Source organism: Typopeltis vanoorti, chromosome 22, assembly GCF_054136105.1.
Source record: "Typopeltis vanoorti isolate ZY-2024b chromosome 22, IOZ_Tvanoo_1.0, whole genome shotgun sequence".
Lineage (NCBI taxonomy): Eukaryota > Metazoa > Arthropoda > Arachnida > Uropygi > Thelyphonidae > Typopeltis > Typopeltis vanoorti.
The window spans coordinates 29400664-29414089 of NC_143570.1; the positions used below are offsets into that span (position 1 = coordinate 29400664).

At 37.8% G+C, this 13426-nt stretch overlaps 1 protein-coding gene across 5 annotated transcripts in view; it reads left to right on the plus strand.

The window, feature by feature from the left end:
- The window catches only part of LOC150094267 (DDB1- and CUL4-associated factor 6-like), a 422923-nt gene that overhangs the window by 48232 nt on the left and 361265 nt on the right, over nt 1-13426 (plus strand). For all 5 annotated transcript variants that reach the window (XM_090411919.1, XM_090411918.1, XM_090411920.1 and 2 more), the window contains exon 2: nt 5853-5948. In XM_090411919.1, coding sequence (XP_090268045.1) covers nt 5858-5948 — 91 coding nt within the window. In that variant the 5' untranslated portion in view covers nt 5853-5857. The remainder of the gene's footprint in view (nt 1-5852; nt 5949-13426) is intronic.

Genomic DNA, 13426 nt, shown 5'->3' on the forward strand with positions numbered 1-13426 from the left:
CCACCAATTGGCAAGAGTGACTATGAGGTGATTACCTGGGTGGTTGCCAGCAGTGTGAGAACCTCTGTAAGAAAAGGGTATGTGTGGAACTACACGGGGGGGGAGGGTGATTATGAAGAGCTCAGGAGACAGCTTGCAGGGGTAGCATGAGGAGTTAACTGGAAAAGAGATCAATGCAGCTTGGGGGATTTTCGAAAACTGTCTAGTAGATGCAATGTCTAAATGTATTCCAATGGTGAGAAGATTAAATAAGGTAGGTGTGAAATGAATGAATAAAGAGATTAAGCATGCAATGCAGAGAAAAAGGGCATTATGGAGGTAGCATAAGAGAAGTGGAAATAACCAATTCCATGAGGACTACAAAGACCAGGCAAGGTGGGTGACTTGGTTAAAAAGGGTAGCAAAAGTGAGGTATGAACAGCAGTTAGCTAATGAAGCCAAAAAAGAATCCTAAGGAGTTCTTTCGATATGTAGCCAGCAAAAGAAAGAATGATTATAGAAGAATGACATTGATTGGAGAAAATGGTATAAAGACAGCTGTTGCAGAAGGTGTGGTGGAGATACTTAATGAGCAGTTCTTAAAGGGCTCTCGATCTCTCCATGAAGTCACATTCACAAGATTAAAAGACCTTTAAGAACTGCCATTGCAAAATCTAAGTATATTACTGTGTAAGTGAAGAAGAGGTGTATGGGGAGTTGAGCAAACTAGATGTAAGTAAGGCTGTGGGACTTGATAATATATCACCACGTATTCTGAAGGAATGTGCCAGGGAGTTGACGCTGGCTTTGACATATTTTTTTAATACGAGTCTTGCACTCGGTCAAGTTCCTAAGGAGTGGAAGGAGGACAAGATTGTGCCACTTCATAAAGGAGGTGATAGAACTCAAGCATCAAACTATAGGCCTATCTGTGTGTCAGGTGTTGTAGTTAATTTGTTGGAGAAGCTTGTGAGAACTAGGATCCACAATTGGGTTGACAACAATGGTATTATCTTTGATGGACAGCATGGATTTGCTAAAGGGAGGTTATGTTTTAGTAATCTACTTACTTATTACAATAAGGTGACTGCTTCCATGGACAGAGGAGAAGGATACACAGTAATATACTTAGATTTTGCAATGGCTTTTGATAGATTACCACGTGATAAGTTGATAATCAAACTGGAGTGGATGGGGTTGGATATTAGATTGGTGCATTGGATTGGAGACCGGGTATCTGATAAGTATTAACAAGTTGTGTATGGGGGAGCAGTATCCAGGAAAAAGAAAGTTTCTAGTGGTGTGCCTCAGGGGTCTGTTTTAGTGCCATTACTGTTTAACTTGTATATTAATGATATTGGTGAAGATTTGGATGGAGATATTCAGTTGTTTGCAGATGATGCAAAGTTGGAATGAACCATGATGAGTAGAGAAGATGTTGTGGCCTTACAAGAAGACTTGAATTAATTGAGTGATTGGGCATGGGAATGGGGATGCGAGTTCAATGTTGCAAAATGTAAAGTTTTAAGAGTTGGAAAACAAAAATGGAATGCAGAATTTATGCTTGGTGAGGATATATTGTCGGAGGTGGAGGAAATAAGTGATCTGGGGGTGATAGTTGATAAGGATCTGAAATTTAGGGGACACAGCCAAAATTGTGAAGACAACACAAAGGCTTCTGGGAATGATGCGGAGGACACTGACTTGTAGAAGTAAGGAGATTCTTGTTCCATTGTATAAGGCTTTGATTAGGCCACACACGGACTATTGTCCAGATTTGGTCACCTGGTTTTCAGAAGGATGAAGAGATGTTGGAGAGGGCCAGGAGGCGACTGACTAAGGTAGTTTCTAACCTCTGCAATGTCGAGTATGAGGAAAGATTGAGAAGATGCAACTTGCAGAGTGGTGGACAGGAGGAGGGGGAGGTATGATAGAGACCTACAAGTTATTAAGGGGTTGTTATAGGATCAATGCTGGAGAGGTTCTACAGAAAATAGTGGGATATCAGGGGAGAACCAGAGGTCATCCCTGGAAGTTGTTTGAGGAAGGTGTGAGTAGGGGAGTGAGAATCAGGTTTTTTTTCATGCAGAGTTGTGAATGATTGGAATGCCTTGCCTGAGAGTGTGGTGTCTGCAGAGAATCTGAGTATGTTTAAAGCATGATATGATGAGCTGTGTGTTTGATAAAAGGACCTCCTAGATCAGTCTTTGACTCCTTGGAGGTCTTGGGTAATAATAATAATTATCTCCTCCAAACTCCACTGGATTCAGCATTACATGATATATTTCCTTTTCTCCCAGACAACTATTCCTGCAACAGAACCCCTGCTACTATCCACCTTGATAATTCTAGTTTCCCTGCATTGACAAACAGACGTTCAGAGAACATTCTCTTCCGATGCCTATGTCCTCCATCCATGTAATCTGAGCCTCTATTTTGACACATTCTGGCTGTTATACTATTCATTATTGATGCTCTTCTCTGCAACTCTGCATTATAATACCTGTGCAGCACACTCACTATCTTCTCTCTCTGTCTACTTTCATGCAACTTTAAGCATGAACCTCAGATCTCGTGCCACCTGATTCACACTTCCTCTCAAGTTGTTTGTGCTTGCCATCACAGTCATCTCATCCACCCTTTCACCTCGCTTAATTGCCATGGTCACACCATCGTTCCTCCAGGCAAATACTTATCTGGCATTGTCTCCATACATCACACTTCCTATCACTCACTCTCTCCTGTAACACTTTCTTTCTTTGTCCCTCCATTTCCCTGCTGTTTTGTCATCTCTCCATCTCTGGTTCTTGCACTGTCTTGCCATTTTCTCATTCCCTCTCTTTCACTGGTTCTCCTCTTCTCTCCCCTTCTGTCATTCCTATAACTCTCTCTCTCACACACTCCTATTCTGATTCACTTTGTATTCATTGTTTCCAGTCGCCTAATTCCTTCTCTCACATTTTTCTCTCTCTCTCTCTGCAAGCTACGTACATAATAATAATAATAATAACAACAACATACTCTTGCTCAACATTCATCCTCCCAATCAACACCATCTTAAAAAACTTCCCATTTCAAAACTACTACGCTCCCTAATTTTATATTTTTATTCATATTCCACTCGTTTTCCTTATTGATCATTCTACTTGTCTCTCTCTCTTGGTCAGTATTCATCTGTTTCTGACATAATGCTAATGCTACTGAGGTCCATTATGCTGATTTCCAAATCACGAAGTTCTTTCCATTTTTTTTCTGCAGACCTCTACTCCCAGATTTCTCATCTCTATATTTCTAACTACTAGGATGCATACATGCTGCAAGCACTGCATATCAAAAAATCCCATACTATGCTGTGCAAAATGTGTAGTCCTTGAATGGGGGTGGACTTGGCAATAAGCCATTGGCAAACTGAGTTGTGGCGGTTGCCATTATTTAAACACTGCACAAAGACTGCTAAAAACTGTACTGAAATATTGCATTTAAGTACAAATTCCCCAACTGCAAACTACCCACAGACTGCATTGTATCTAGCTTAGATTCCTTGTAATTTAAAGTAAAAACTCTGATAAATAACTGAAATTACCTTTTTTTAGCTGCTACCTTGTAACACATCTGATTATAACCTCTCCTTTTCTAAAAAGTAATCATTTGCGATAGGACTCAAACCTGCAATCTTCTGATTCGAAGTCAGATGCCTTATCCATTATGTTACATGAACTTCTCCTAGAGAGGATCATATCTTCATTTCTGAAGTTTTGACTATGACTCCTAATCAGTATCTTTGAATACCATTCTAAATATGTTGAATAGTCTGTAATTAGCTGCACTACCACCATTTCCTTGTATAATTGACATGACCAGGTTAGGAACATTTTTTAACATCTGTACTGATATCAAATTTAATCTCATTTCTGTCTTTGTTTGTCTTTTGGATGAGTGGATAGCATACTTGCTCTCCAGCTGCAGGCTGTGAGCTTAAATCTCATGGTGGCAGCATGGATGTCTGTAAAAGAGTCTTAGGTAGTAAATGATTTTTGTTGCCTGGTGTGAGGCCACCATCTACTGCTTATTAAGATGTCTGAAGGGGCTTGAACAAAGTGCTGTTTGTTCTCTAGAGTAAGTTTTTTGGATCACCCCCCCCCCCCTGCAGTTCCTTTATAGCATCTGTGTCCTGTAGACGAAACAACAAGTATACAAAAAGTAATAATATTATTATCATTTTTTATACCCATCAAAGATTGTAGACCTGTTGTAAATTATTACTGTGGATGGGCTAAGGTTAAATAATCTGGGGAACCTTGTTCTAGATACCTGGCACAGAACTTTTTAAAGCCTCTTCAAGGTCTCTAATGAACAGCATGATCATCTTGCACTCTTCTGCCACATGTTATATCCCGCTTGGTACATGGTCTGCAATTTTACATGATGCGACTTGAAGTGATCCCTTGAACTGCCCTGTTGCAGAGTCTGATGTTGTTGTTATTATTATTTGACACCTCCAGGGAGTCCAAATACTCATCGAGGGAGAGTGTGCTAACAGCATCGAACGATTGAAACCCTTCCAACTACTAAGTGTGCTCAAACTTGCTTAACTTTTTGCGTGAGCCATTAGTAGCAGAGGCTCTACTAATCGAACAACCTCTGTAGATGTGCGTTCACAGGGCCGGTTTGCCTATTTTGAGGGATGAAAAACTTGAGTTACTGGGAGAAAAAACCCTTCCACCTCGGTATGAGACCGGCTAATGCACCTGTAGTTCAATTCACGTCGTGGATGGGTATTGCACCCAAGTCTTTCTGACCAAAGGGCGTTGTCTATTCTGACTGAGCTATGGAGACTACATGATAATCTTACACTGGATAACAAAAATCATCTATTCCTTAAAGACACTCACAAACATCTTGACTTGTTTGAAATTTGAACCTATGGTCTGTTCTTTGATTGTTCAATAATTCTGCAATATCTGCTATATTCCATATTCCTACCATCTCACTGCTTTCCCACTGTAGTATAGATATTTGTGATATAGATATATGACTTTTGAAGAAACTATTTTTTGATATGAGACCACATCCCACTTATCTGGAGGCCTAAAAAAAAGTTCCATGTTAGGTATAGAGATTCCAAGATTATCTAATCCAAAAATACCAGATTTCCTCTAAGTTGCCTAACTTTTTGTGGGTGAGATTCATATTAAAAAATAAATAAATATATATATATATATATATATATATATTCACTTATTCTTTCCTCATATTCTTCCTTTTACTCATTATATAGAACTCCTGAGAATTTTCTTTGCTTTGTTGAACTGAATTATTTTCTTTTCTTCATAGTTTGACTAATACAAAGGATAAAGGCCTTAATCATGGCTTTGATATACACATATGTTCATGTTTTTTTGACTGACTGAAACCGAGAAACAGACAAGTTAATTTGGTGAAGCACACAACATGTTTCATCAAAAATGACTTCTTCAGGTGTGAGAACACTTAAAGCAAATGAAAAAACCATAAAAACACAGTGTCATTATAATAATTTTTCCTTATCCACCTCCTGATGAGATGCCATAAGTGGAAAGCATTGGAATGGGAGGGAGAACGGAGAAAGCCCATTTTTTTTTTTTTTTGGAAAGAGGTTACTAATCTAACCATCCATTTCTGAAACTTCACTTTTGCAATTATTTCAGTTGTTTCAGTCTAATTGCTTTAAGGTTTCATTTGTTTTACTTATTATATATATAATTTGAAGTCATGTAAATGGCTGAAAAGAAGGTTGCTGTGTTCTATGGTTTCCCCCTGTATTTGAAAATTTTTTTTTCCACATGCTGTATATTTTTTAGAGATACCAATATGTTGTGTTTTCTTTTCCACAGGATTTATGATAATGGAAAATTGTATGCTGTATCGAAAAATATGGGATTTTCAGTATGGTTATATGAGTCCTTTTCAACTATATGATGAAGCAAAAAGTAAGTTTAATTATGAATGTAGTTCTGGATATTGTTTAGAATTCAGTAGCAGAAGGTAACCATACAGCAGATAGTCTAAAATTTTTAATATGTAATCTACTAATTTCTTTAGAGATCATTAATGAGCTGCATTTTTGATAATTTTCACTCACACAGCTGAAGCTTTATGTAAAGACACTAGTGTATTATTTTTGTTAGTTTTATGCATTATAAACATGTTTTTTGAAGTCCTGTAGGACAGACCAGAAACCCAAGTTTCTGAGAGTAAAATAAATTCATTAATGTGTCTACCATCATTGAGAAGACTTATCTCTTCATGAACTTCTCTTTATATGCATAATTTTCCTGTCCCTTATCACTCCTTGATTGTGTTGCTGTGTACATTCTGACATCATGTTGAAAGATGCATTTGTCTTTTATTGCCCATTGATGAGTAGCACTGAATAACTTTGAGAAATTCAGTTTCTTTTCTTATGTAAATACCAGAATGGTGGCTAGCCATATGAGGGCTTATGTGAAGAGGATATATGTTGAACTATAAAGTAAGTGATTATTGAAAGCTTAGTGACAGTTTCAAGTAAAACTATTGGACAGGAAAGGATATCAGTACTGCTTGGGCACTAGTCAAGGAGCATTTAACAATAGCAATGTTTGAATATATTTCAAAGTTTAAGAAGTTAAATATGGTTAGATTAATTAGCCAAGATTGAAGAATAAGGCATTACACTCAGTTATAGTGGCTCAATCAGTTACATGAAGAGTATAAAGAAGCAGGCTTGGAAGGTGAGATTATTATTATTCGTGACACCTCCAAGGAGTCCGAAGACTCATCGTGGGAGGACATATATTGTACAACTCTCTGTCTCCACCACTGCACTGACCCTTTACTACCAATCATCTACATCAGCGGCATCTACTGCCCACCACCACAGCTAGTATTTTTTATCTGTAAATTGTGTGTGTTCTGAAGGGCTGATTTGTCTGTATGTGGGATGAAAAAGCCGAGTTTCTGGGAGAAAAAGCCCTGCTACCCCCATATGAGATCGGCTAACTCACCTTCAGATAGTTGGTAATAGTTGGTAAGAAACAAGAACATACAGATTGAACCATAACTAGTTATGCCAAGAAAAATCTTAGGTAGCTCTTTTGCTATATGGCCAGTAGAAGAAGGAGGAATGATTATGGGAGATTGATATATTAGCTGATAGACATGGCAGACATCCAACCACTGTGGAGGATGTAATTGAAGTACTTAATGTATGATTCATTAAGTGCTTTTGGTGATTCTGATTTTGTACAAAACTTGAGTGAGAATTGAATGAAGGAAGGTTAGAACTGAGTAAGTAATCGGAAGGTATATAAAGAATTAAGTAAATGATGTTAATAAACCAGGGAACTGGATGATGATATATCACTGAGGTATGACATATTACTTGATATATCTTTACAATGATATGTAAAGCAAGGACAGTTTTAGAGTGAGTTAATGTTATAAAAAGATTATAAAGAGACATAGTGAGATCAGGTTTTAAAAAAAAAAATGCTACTGAGAACTATAGAAGCTTAGAAATTTAACTAGTAAAAATAATGGCCTAGTAACTAGTTGTCATATTGGTTTGAAAGCACCAGTTCTCATCTGATCCCTGAAGTTAAGCAAACTTGAGCCCACTTAGTACTTAGGAGGGTGTGACCACTTGGGAACCAACCCTGAGTTCTGCTGACATGACAATTTGTTTTTTGTCAGTGGCCAAATTGGTTTAAAAGCATCAGTTCTCATCTGATCACTGAAGTTAAACAAACCTGAGTGCAGTTATTCCTTAGGAGATTAAACCACTTGGGAACCCTGAGTGCTGCCAACATCACAATTTCTGTTTAAGCTCCTCTGTAGCACAATTGGAAGAGCAACAGGATTTTGTGCCCTTTGACTTTTCATTGTCGATTCTTATTGTGATGAGAGTAATTTTTATATGAACTTTTTTCAATTGTAGATGAGTTAGTTGATCTCATATGGAGGTAGCAGGGTATTTTCCTCCTGAACACTTGGATTTTTCATCCCATGTGTAGGCAAATTGACTATGAGAATTTTGTCTATAAATTGAACACAATCAATTTACAGACAAAAATTACTATTTATAGTGGTGATGGACAGTAAATGGCATTGTGTATTGATCGTGGTAGTGTCGTTGTGTGTTTCAGTTGTATGTAATGGAGTAGTGTGCCCTACCTTGATGAGCCCTTGGACTCTCTGTAGGCATCATGTAATGATAATAATAATAATTAAAGAAATGCTGAATTGAGAGAAAAGGATGGTAGAGAAAAGATTGATGGAATTGAAAATAATTCAGTAAAGACAGGTTCTTTATCAGATGCAATGAGAAACTTAAAAGTGGATATAAACCACAAACTTGAATACTGACTAATAACCAAAGAGATTTAATTACCCAAGTAAAAGAAATTTTTGAGGAATTTAGGCAGTATTTTCAGAGTTTATTAAACAAATTACTGCCACCATCAGATGGAAGTCTTCCATCTGATGGTGGCTGTACTTCAGATGGAAGTCTTCCATCTGAAGTACAGTGTTTAGATGAAATGTTGAAGAAACCATGATTGGAGAATCATTTCTGGCTTCGTCAGGAATGTTATAAAAGCATAAAAAATAATGCAGCTTGCGAAAATAAAACTTCAGCAGAACTTTGAAAAATTGAAGGAAAACCCTTAACAACTGAAATTTATGACATTATCAAGCTAATCTGGCAAACATGAAGAAATACCAGTGGATTGGCAGCTACATTATGTCTTATTTTTAAGAAATGGAGGACCATATGATTAACAGTGAATAGAGGTATCTCTCTCTTCGACATTTGCTACAAGATACTACTAGCTAATTACAAAACATCTGTGTGTGTGAGAGAGAGAGAGGGAGGGAGGGGGGTTACCTATTAAGTAACTCCTCTCGCTCACAGACTTCTTCCGTCCACTCTTGTAGGTTTTGTGCTTTTGTTTTTGTAGGTACTTTCATGGGCTCTCTTCTACCGAATTGGCCACTACCTTTCCTCTGTCTGCATTTGTACACATTCCAAAGATATGCTCTACCCTTCATCATCTATTTCTCTCAGGACATCATCCTTCATCAATTAAGTTTTGTTTTTACCAGTCATTTTGGACAGACTGATTCTATCAATTCTACAAACTCATTCATTTTGTCCTGATATCCTGGCATTTTTATACAGAAAATCCATTGTGTTTTACTTTTTTTGATGTGAATACGTCTTTAAATTCAGAACAGTACTAGCAGGTACGGGACGGAAAGTTGAGTGTAACGAAATCATTCAGTAAGGTTTGGCTTCATAATTTCTAAAGTATTAAAGGTAGCCAAACCAAACTTATATCATTTGATAGCTGAGGGAATAAAGATTCGTCAGTGACCTTCAGATAATGTGCCGCACCCCGCGAGTGACAGTGGGGACTCCGCCATTTTGTGTATGATCTGCCGCACCTCGAAAACTTCCACTTAGTATAACTTTGCACTCTGTTATGGTACGACTCGTTTTAGTGTCAATCAACAGCTCTCGCTGAGATCTATCGATTTAACTCATAATTCTTAAATTTCAATACAGTGTTGGTGAAGAAAATGTGGATTGAAGTTGAAAAATTTTAGAAATTTCACAATGTCTGCCTATACTCGCTGGAAAGCCAGCCAGTAATATGCCAAACGCATACAATGGGAAACAGCAGCTCTTCAGCTTTTTTATGGTGGATGTGGTGGATTTTGTGGTGGATGTCCAGAGCATGGTCAGCAAGTCTTGAATGGCTGTATTGGTGGAACCGGATATAGTCCTTATGATATCCTGATATTAGCTGTCCTGCCTGTTTGGCCATAGTAGGACAGTTTGCAACTACAATGGACCTGGTATACTCCAGGTAGGTCTAGGGGAAAGTGGCTGGTCTTTGGTGGAGCAGATAAGAGATGCCAACTTTTTAGGATTTTTGTTAGCTTTTCAAAAGTACCCCGGATATAAGGAATGGTGATAGATTTAGAGGAATTTCTGTTATGTAAGGGGGAGAGGGTTTGTGGTTAATTGGTTTTAATATTTTTTGTGAATTGTAGCCATTGGTAATGAAGGTGTTAAGAATATGGTTAAGTTCATTAGTTAGGGCATTGTTATCTGAACTGATTATTTTTGCTCTGTTATATAGGGTTTTTATAATTCCATACTGTTGGGAGGGGAGTGGTGTGATTGCTGGTGAATGTATCTACCTGTATGTCTAGGTTTTCTGTAAACAGAGAAAGCCAGGGATCCATCAGGCTGGTAAATAATCAGAGTGTCTAGGAAAAGGAGATTGTTAATGTTTTTCTTTTCCAAGATAAACTGGATCCTTGGGCGTTGATTGTTTAAGTGTGTTAAGAAGTTGTGGAGTGTATCCAAGCCATGCAGCCAAATAGAGAACACATTATCTACATAACATAGCCAAACAGTAGCTTTATGTGGAGCCGAGTTTAAGGCTTTTTCTTCAGAGGTCTCCATAAAGAAGTTGGCCATGGGTGGAGAGAGTGGAGAACCCATGGCTATCCCCTCTATCTGTTTGTAGAATTTTCTTTGCCAAACAAAATAGCCTGAGTTCATGGTGAACTGAAATAGGGCTGAGATATTGGGAGGAAATTTGGCTTGGATGAGGTCCACGGTATCTTGTGTGGGACATTGGTGAATAAGGAGGAGACATCAAAACTAATAGATTCCACCAATACAGCCACTCAGGATTTGCTGACCATACTTTGGACACCCGCCACAAAATACGCTGGAAGAAAGCCACTTTACTACACTGCTGCAAGTATAAATATGAGAGATTATTCCTGAAATCAGCCTCAGCTCTATAAAACTCCCCAAAACTTAACAAATTTGGATGCATATGCCCCAAATATGGGAAGCTTGGCTGTTCGGCTGATACTAAGAACATCAACCCAACAATCAAGACAACCCAATTTAGCCCACTAGGAGGGCACCATTAGGACTCTAGGACCGACTTTAGTTGTTTTTTTCAGCCATATTTCCATATTCAGCAAAGACGCTTATGAGCAAAGTTTTTTCCTGGACTTTTCACCATGGACAAGATGCGCAAATTGTTTCATGTATACATCCAAAAATATTTATGGGTTGTTAGATGGAATGATGAAAAGGAATGTATTATAGTATGTGAGAAGTGCGATGAAAGGCTATGACATTCAAAAAATGAGAATGGCATTACCAGAATAATCGGGAAATGGATGTGAGTGCTTTTGATGGTAATAATAGAAGTGACATGGAAGAGCTTAGGCAAGAGTTAATGAAAATGAAGAGTCAGGTATGGAGGAGGAAATTGAACATTTAAAGAAGAGCATAACTGGTGTAAATGACAAAGAAGTTAAGAAGAAGAAGCAGATATCTAAAGATGATAGGTTGCTTTATATGGCAGCTCAATCATTAAATGTGTGGTAAAGGATGAAGTGCACAAGACATGTTTTACATGTGGTACAATAAAACGAATATCAGATTCTTTGCATAGCAGGAAGGAACAGGCATAAGAATTGGTGGTAGTGGTGGGCACAAATGACTTGAATAGTGGGACAAAGAATTTGGAAAGGAATTTAAAGAGGTTGTTGCAGGAAGTGAAGAATAATAGTGACTGGAAAACTGGTTAGTTTGTTGCCCAGATATGACAGTAGTGAACTGAGAAGGAGAGCAATGATACTGAATGACAAAATGGCTGAATTGTGTCAGGCAGAGAGTGTTCAATTTGTGAATGTATGGAACAATTTGAAGGGAAGTAAGAATAGTTCAAAGCTGATGGAATGCATTTGAATGGCTTTGGTGTTGGTCATTTGGAGCAACTGCTGTTTAATAAGAGTGCCCAAGGTCCACACAAAATTAGTACCACTAAGAGTCAGAGAGAGAGAGAGAGAGGTTAAGAAGCAATTTTGTGGAATGATGAGAAGAGGATGGATATAAAGGGGAGGAAGTGATTATAGCAGAGCAAAGTGATGCAATGCAAAATGGTGGAGATCATAAGAATATTAATGAAAATCAAAGTTAGGATGAGGGAAACAGGGATGGTCAGAACAAACAGAGAAGTGTACTATAGCAGAGAGGATAAAGAATGATTGTGTTGATGGGATGACTTCAAAGAGAGAATTGTTATGCTTGTATACTAATGTACGGAGTATCAGAAATAAAGGAGCTGAGTTTGTAGCATTGATCGAATCAGTGTGCCCCAAAATAATTGGCATAAGTGAAACTTGGTTGACTGAGAATGATATATTGTCAGGACTTGAAATGGTAGGATATAAAATTTTTTGAAGTGATAGGAAAATGAAGAGAGGAGGGCGAGTATTGTTAATGGTATCAGTTTAATTGTGTCCTTCAATAGTCAAAGTGGAAAACAGTAGTACGTGTGAAGATTTTAGTGTGAACTTGAGATCAGTAGGATAGTATATCTAATAGGATGCTGTTATAGGCCAGGGAATGTGGAGAGTATTGATTGTGAAGTGTTATGGCAAATTAGTTGGGCAAGTAAAAGGAAGATGATCCTAATGGGAGATTTTAATTATGGGAATGTGGATTGGAAAGAAGAGTGGATTTGTTGAGTTTCTGTGGGATAACTATCTAAAGCAGCATGTGATGGAAGCAATATGAGATTAATCAGTGTTAGATTTGATGACATCTTCACAGGATGTGGTTGTGAATGGGGTATCAACACTGTCACCTGTTGGTGAAAGTTATCATGAGGCATTGGTTTGGAAGGTAGTCAAACAGGAAAAAGTTATCAAGAAGATCTATATGTGGAACTATAAGGTAGATGATTATCATAAGCTCGTAGTCATCTAGCATCAATACATTGGGTTGATGAATTGTGCAGAAAATATGTTGATAGTGCATGGGAAATAAGGAACAAGAACTGCATACCAAAAGTTAAGCGAATAAATAGAATAGGAGATGAATGGTCAAATCAAGCAAGCAGTACTTCCTCCATTCTTACAAAAGAATGGAGGAAGTACAAGACAGTTTTCAGTGAACAGATTATATAAAGTGCAGGCCAGAAAAGTGACAAGTATGGTTAAAAAAGAACAAAAAGTAGAATATCAGAGGAGATTGGCCAGTCAGGTCAAAGCTAATCCAAGGGAATTTTTCTGCTGTGTGGCAAGCAAGAGGGAAAAATAATTATGGCTGGTTGATGCTGGTGGATAGTTATGGTAGCAGAGTAACCATAGCAAATTATTTAACGAACACTTCATTGTATATCATAATGAATGATGCTGTGCAACATGTAGAAGGGAGACAAGAAATAGGAAAATTAAAGGTGAAAGAATCAGAAATGTGTCAAGTGTTGCTCGGGTTAGATGTTAATAAGGCTATGGGAATGAATGACATATCGCTACATATTTTTAAATAATGTGCAAAAGAGTTAGCCATTCTCTTGTCCTGGTTATTTAATGAGAGTCTTTC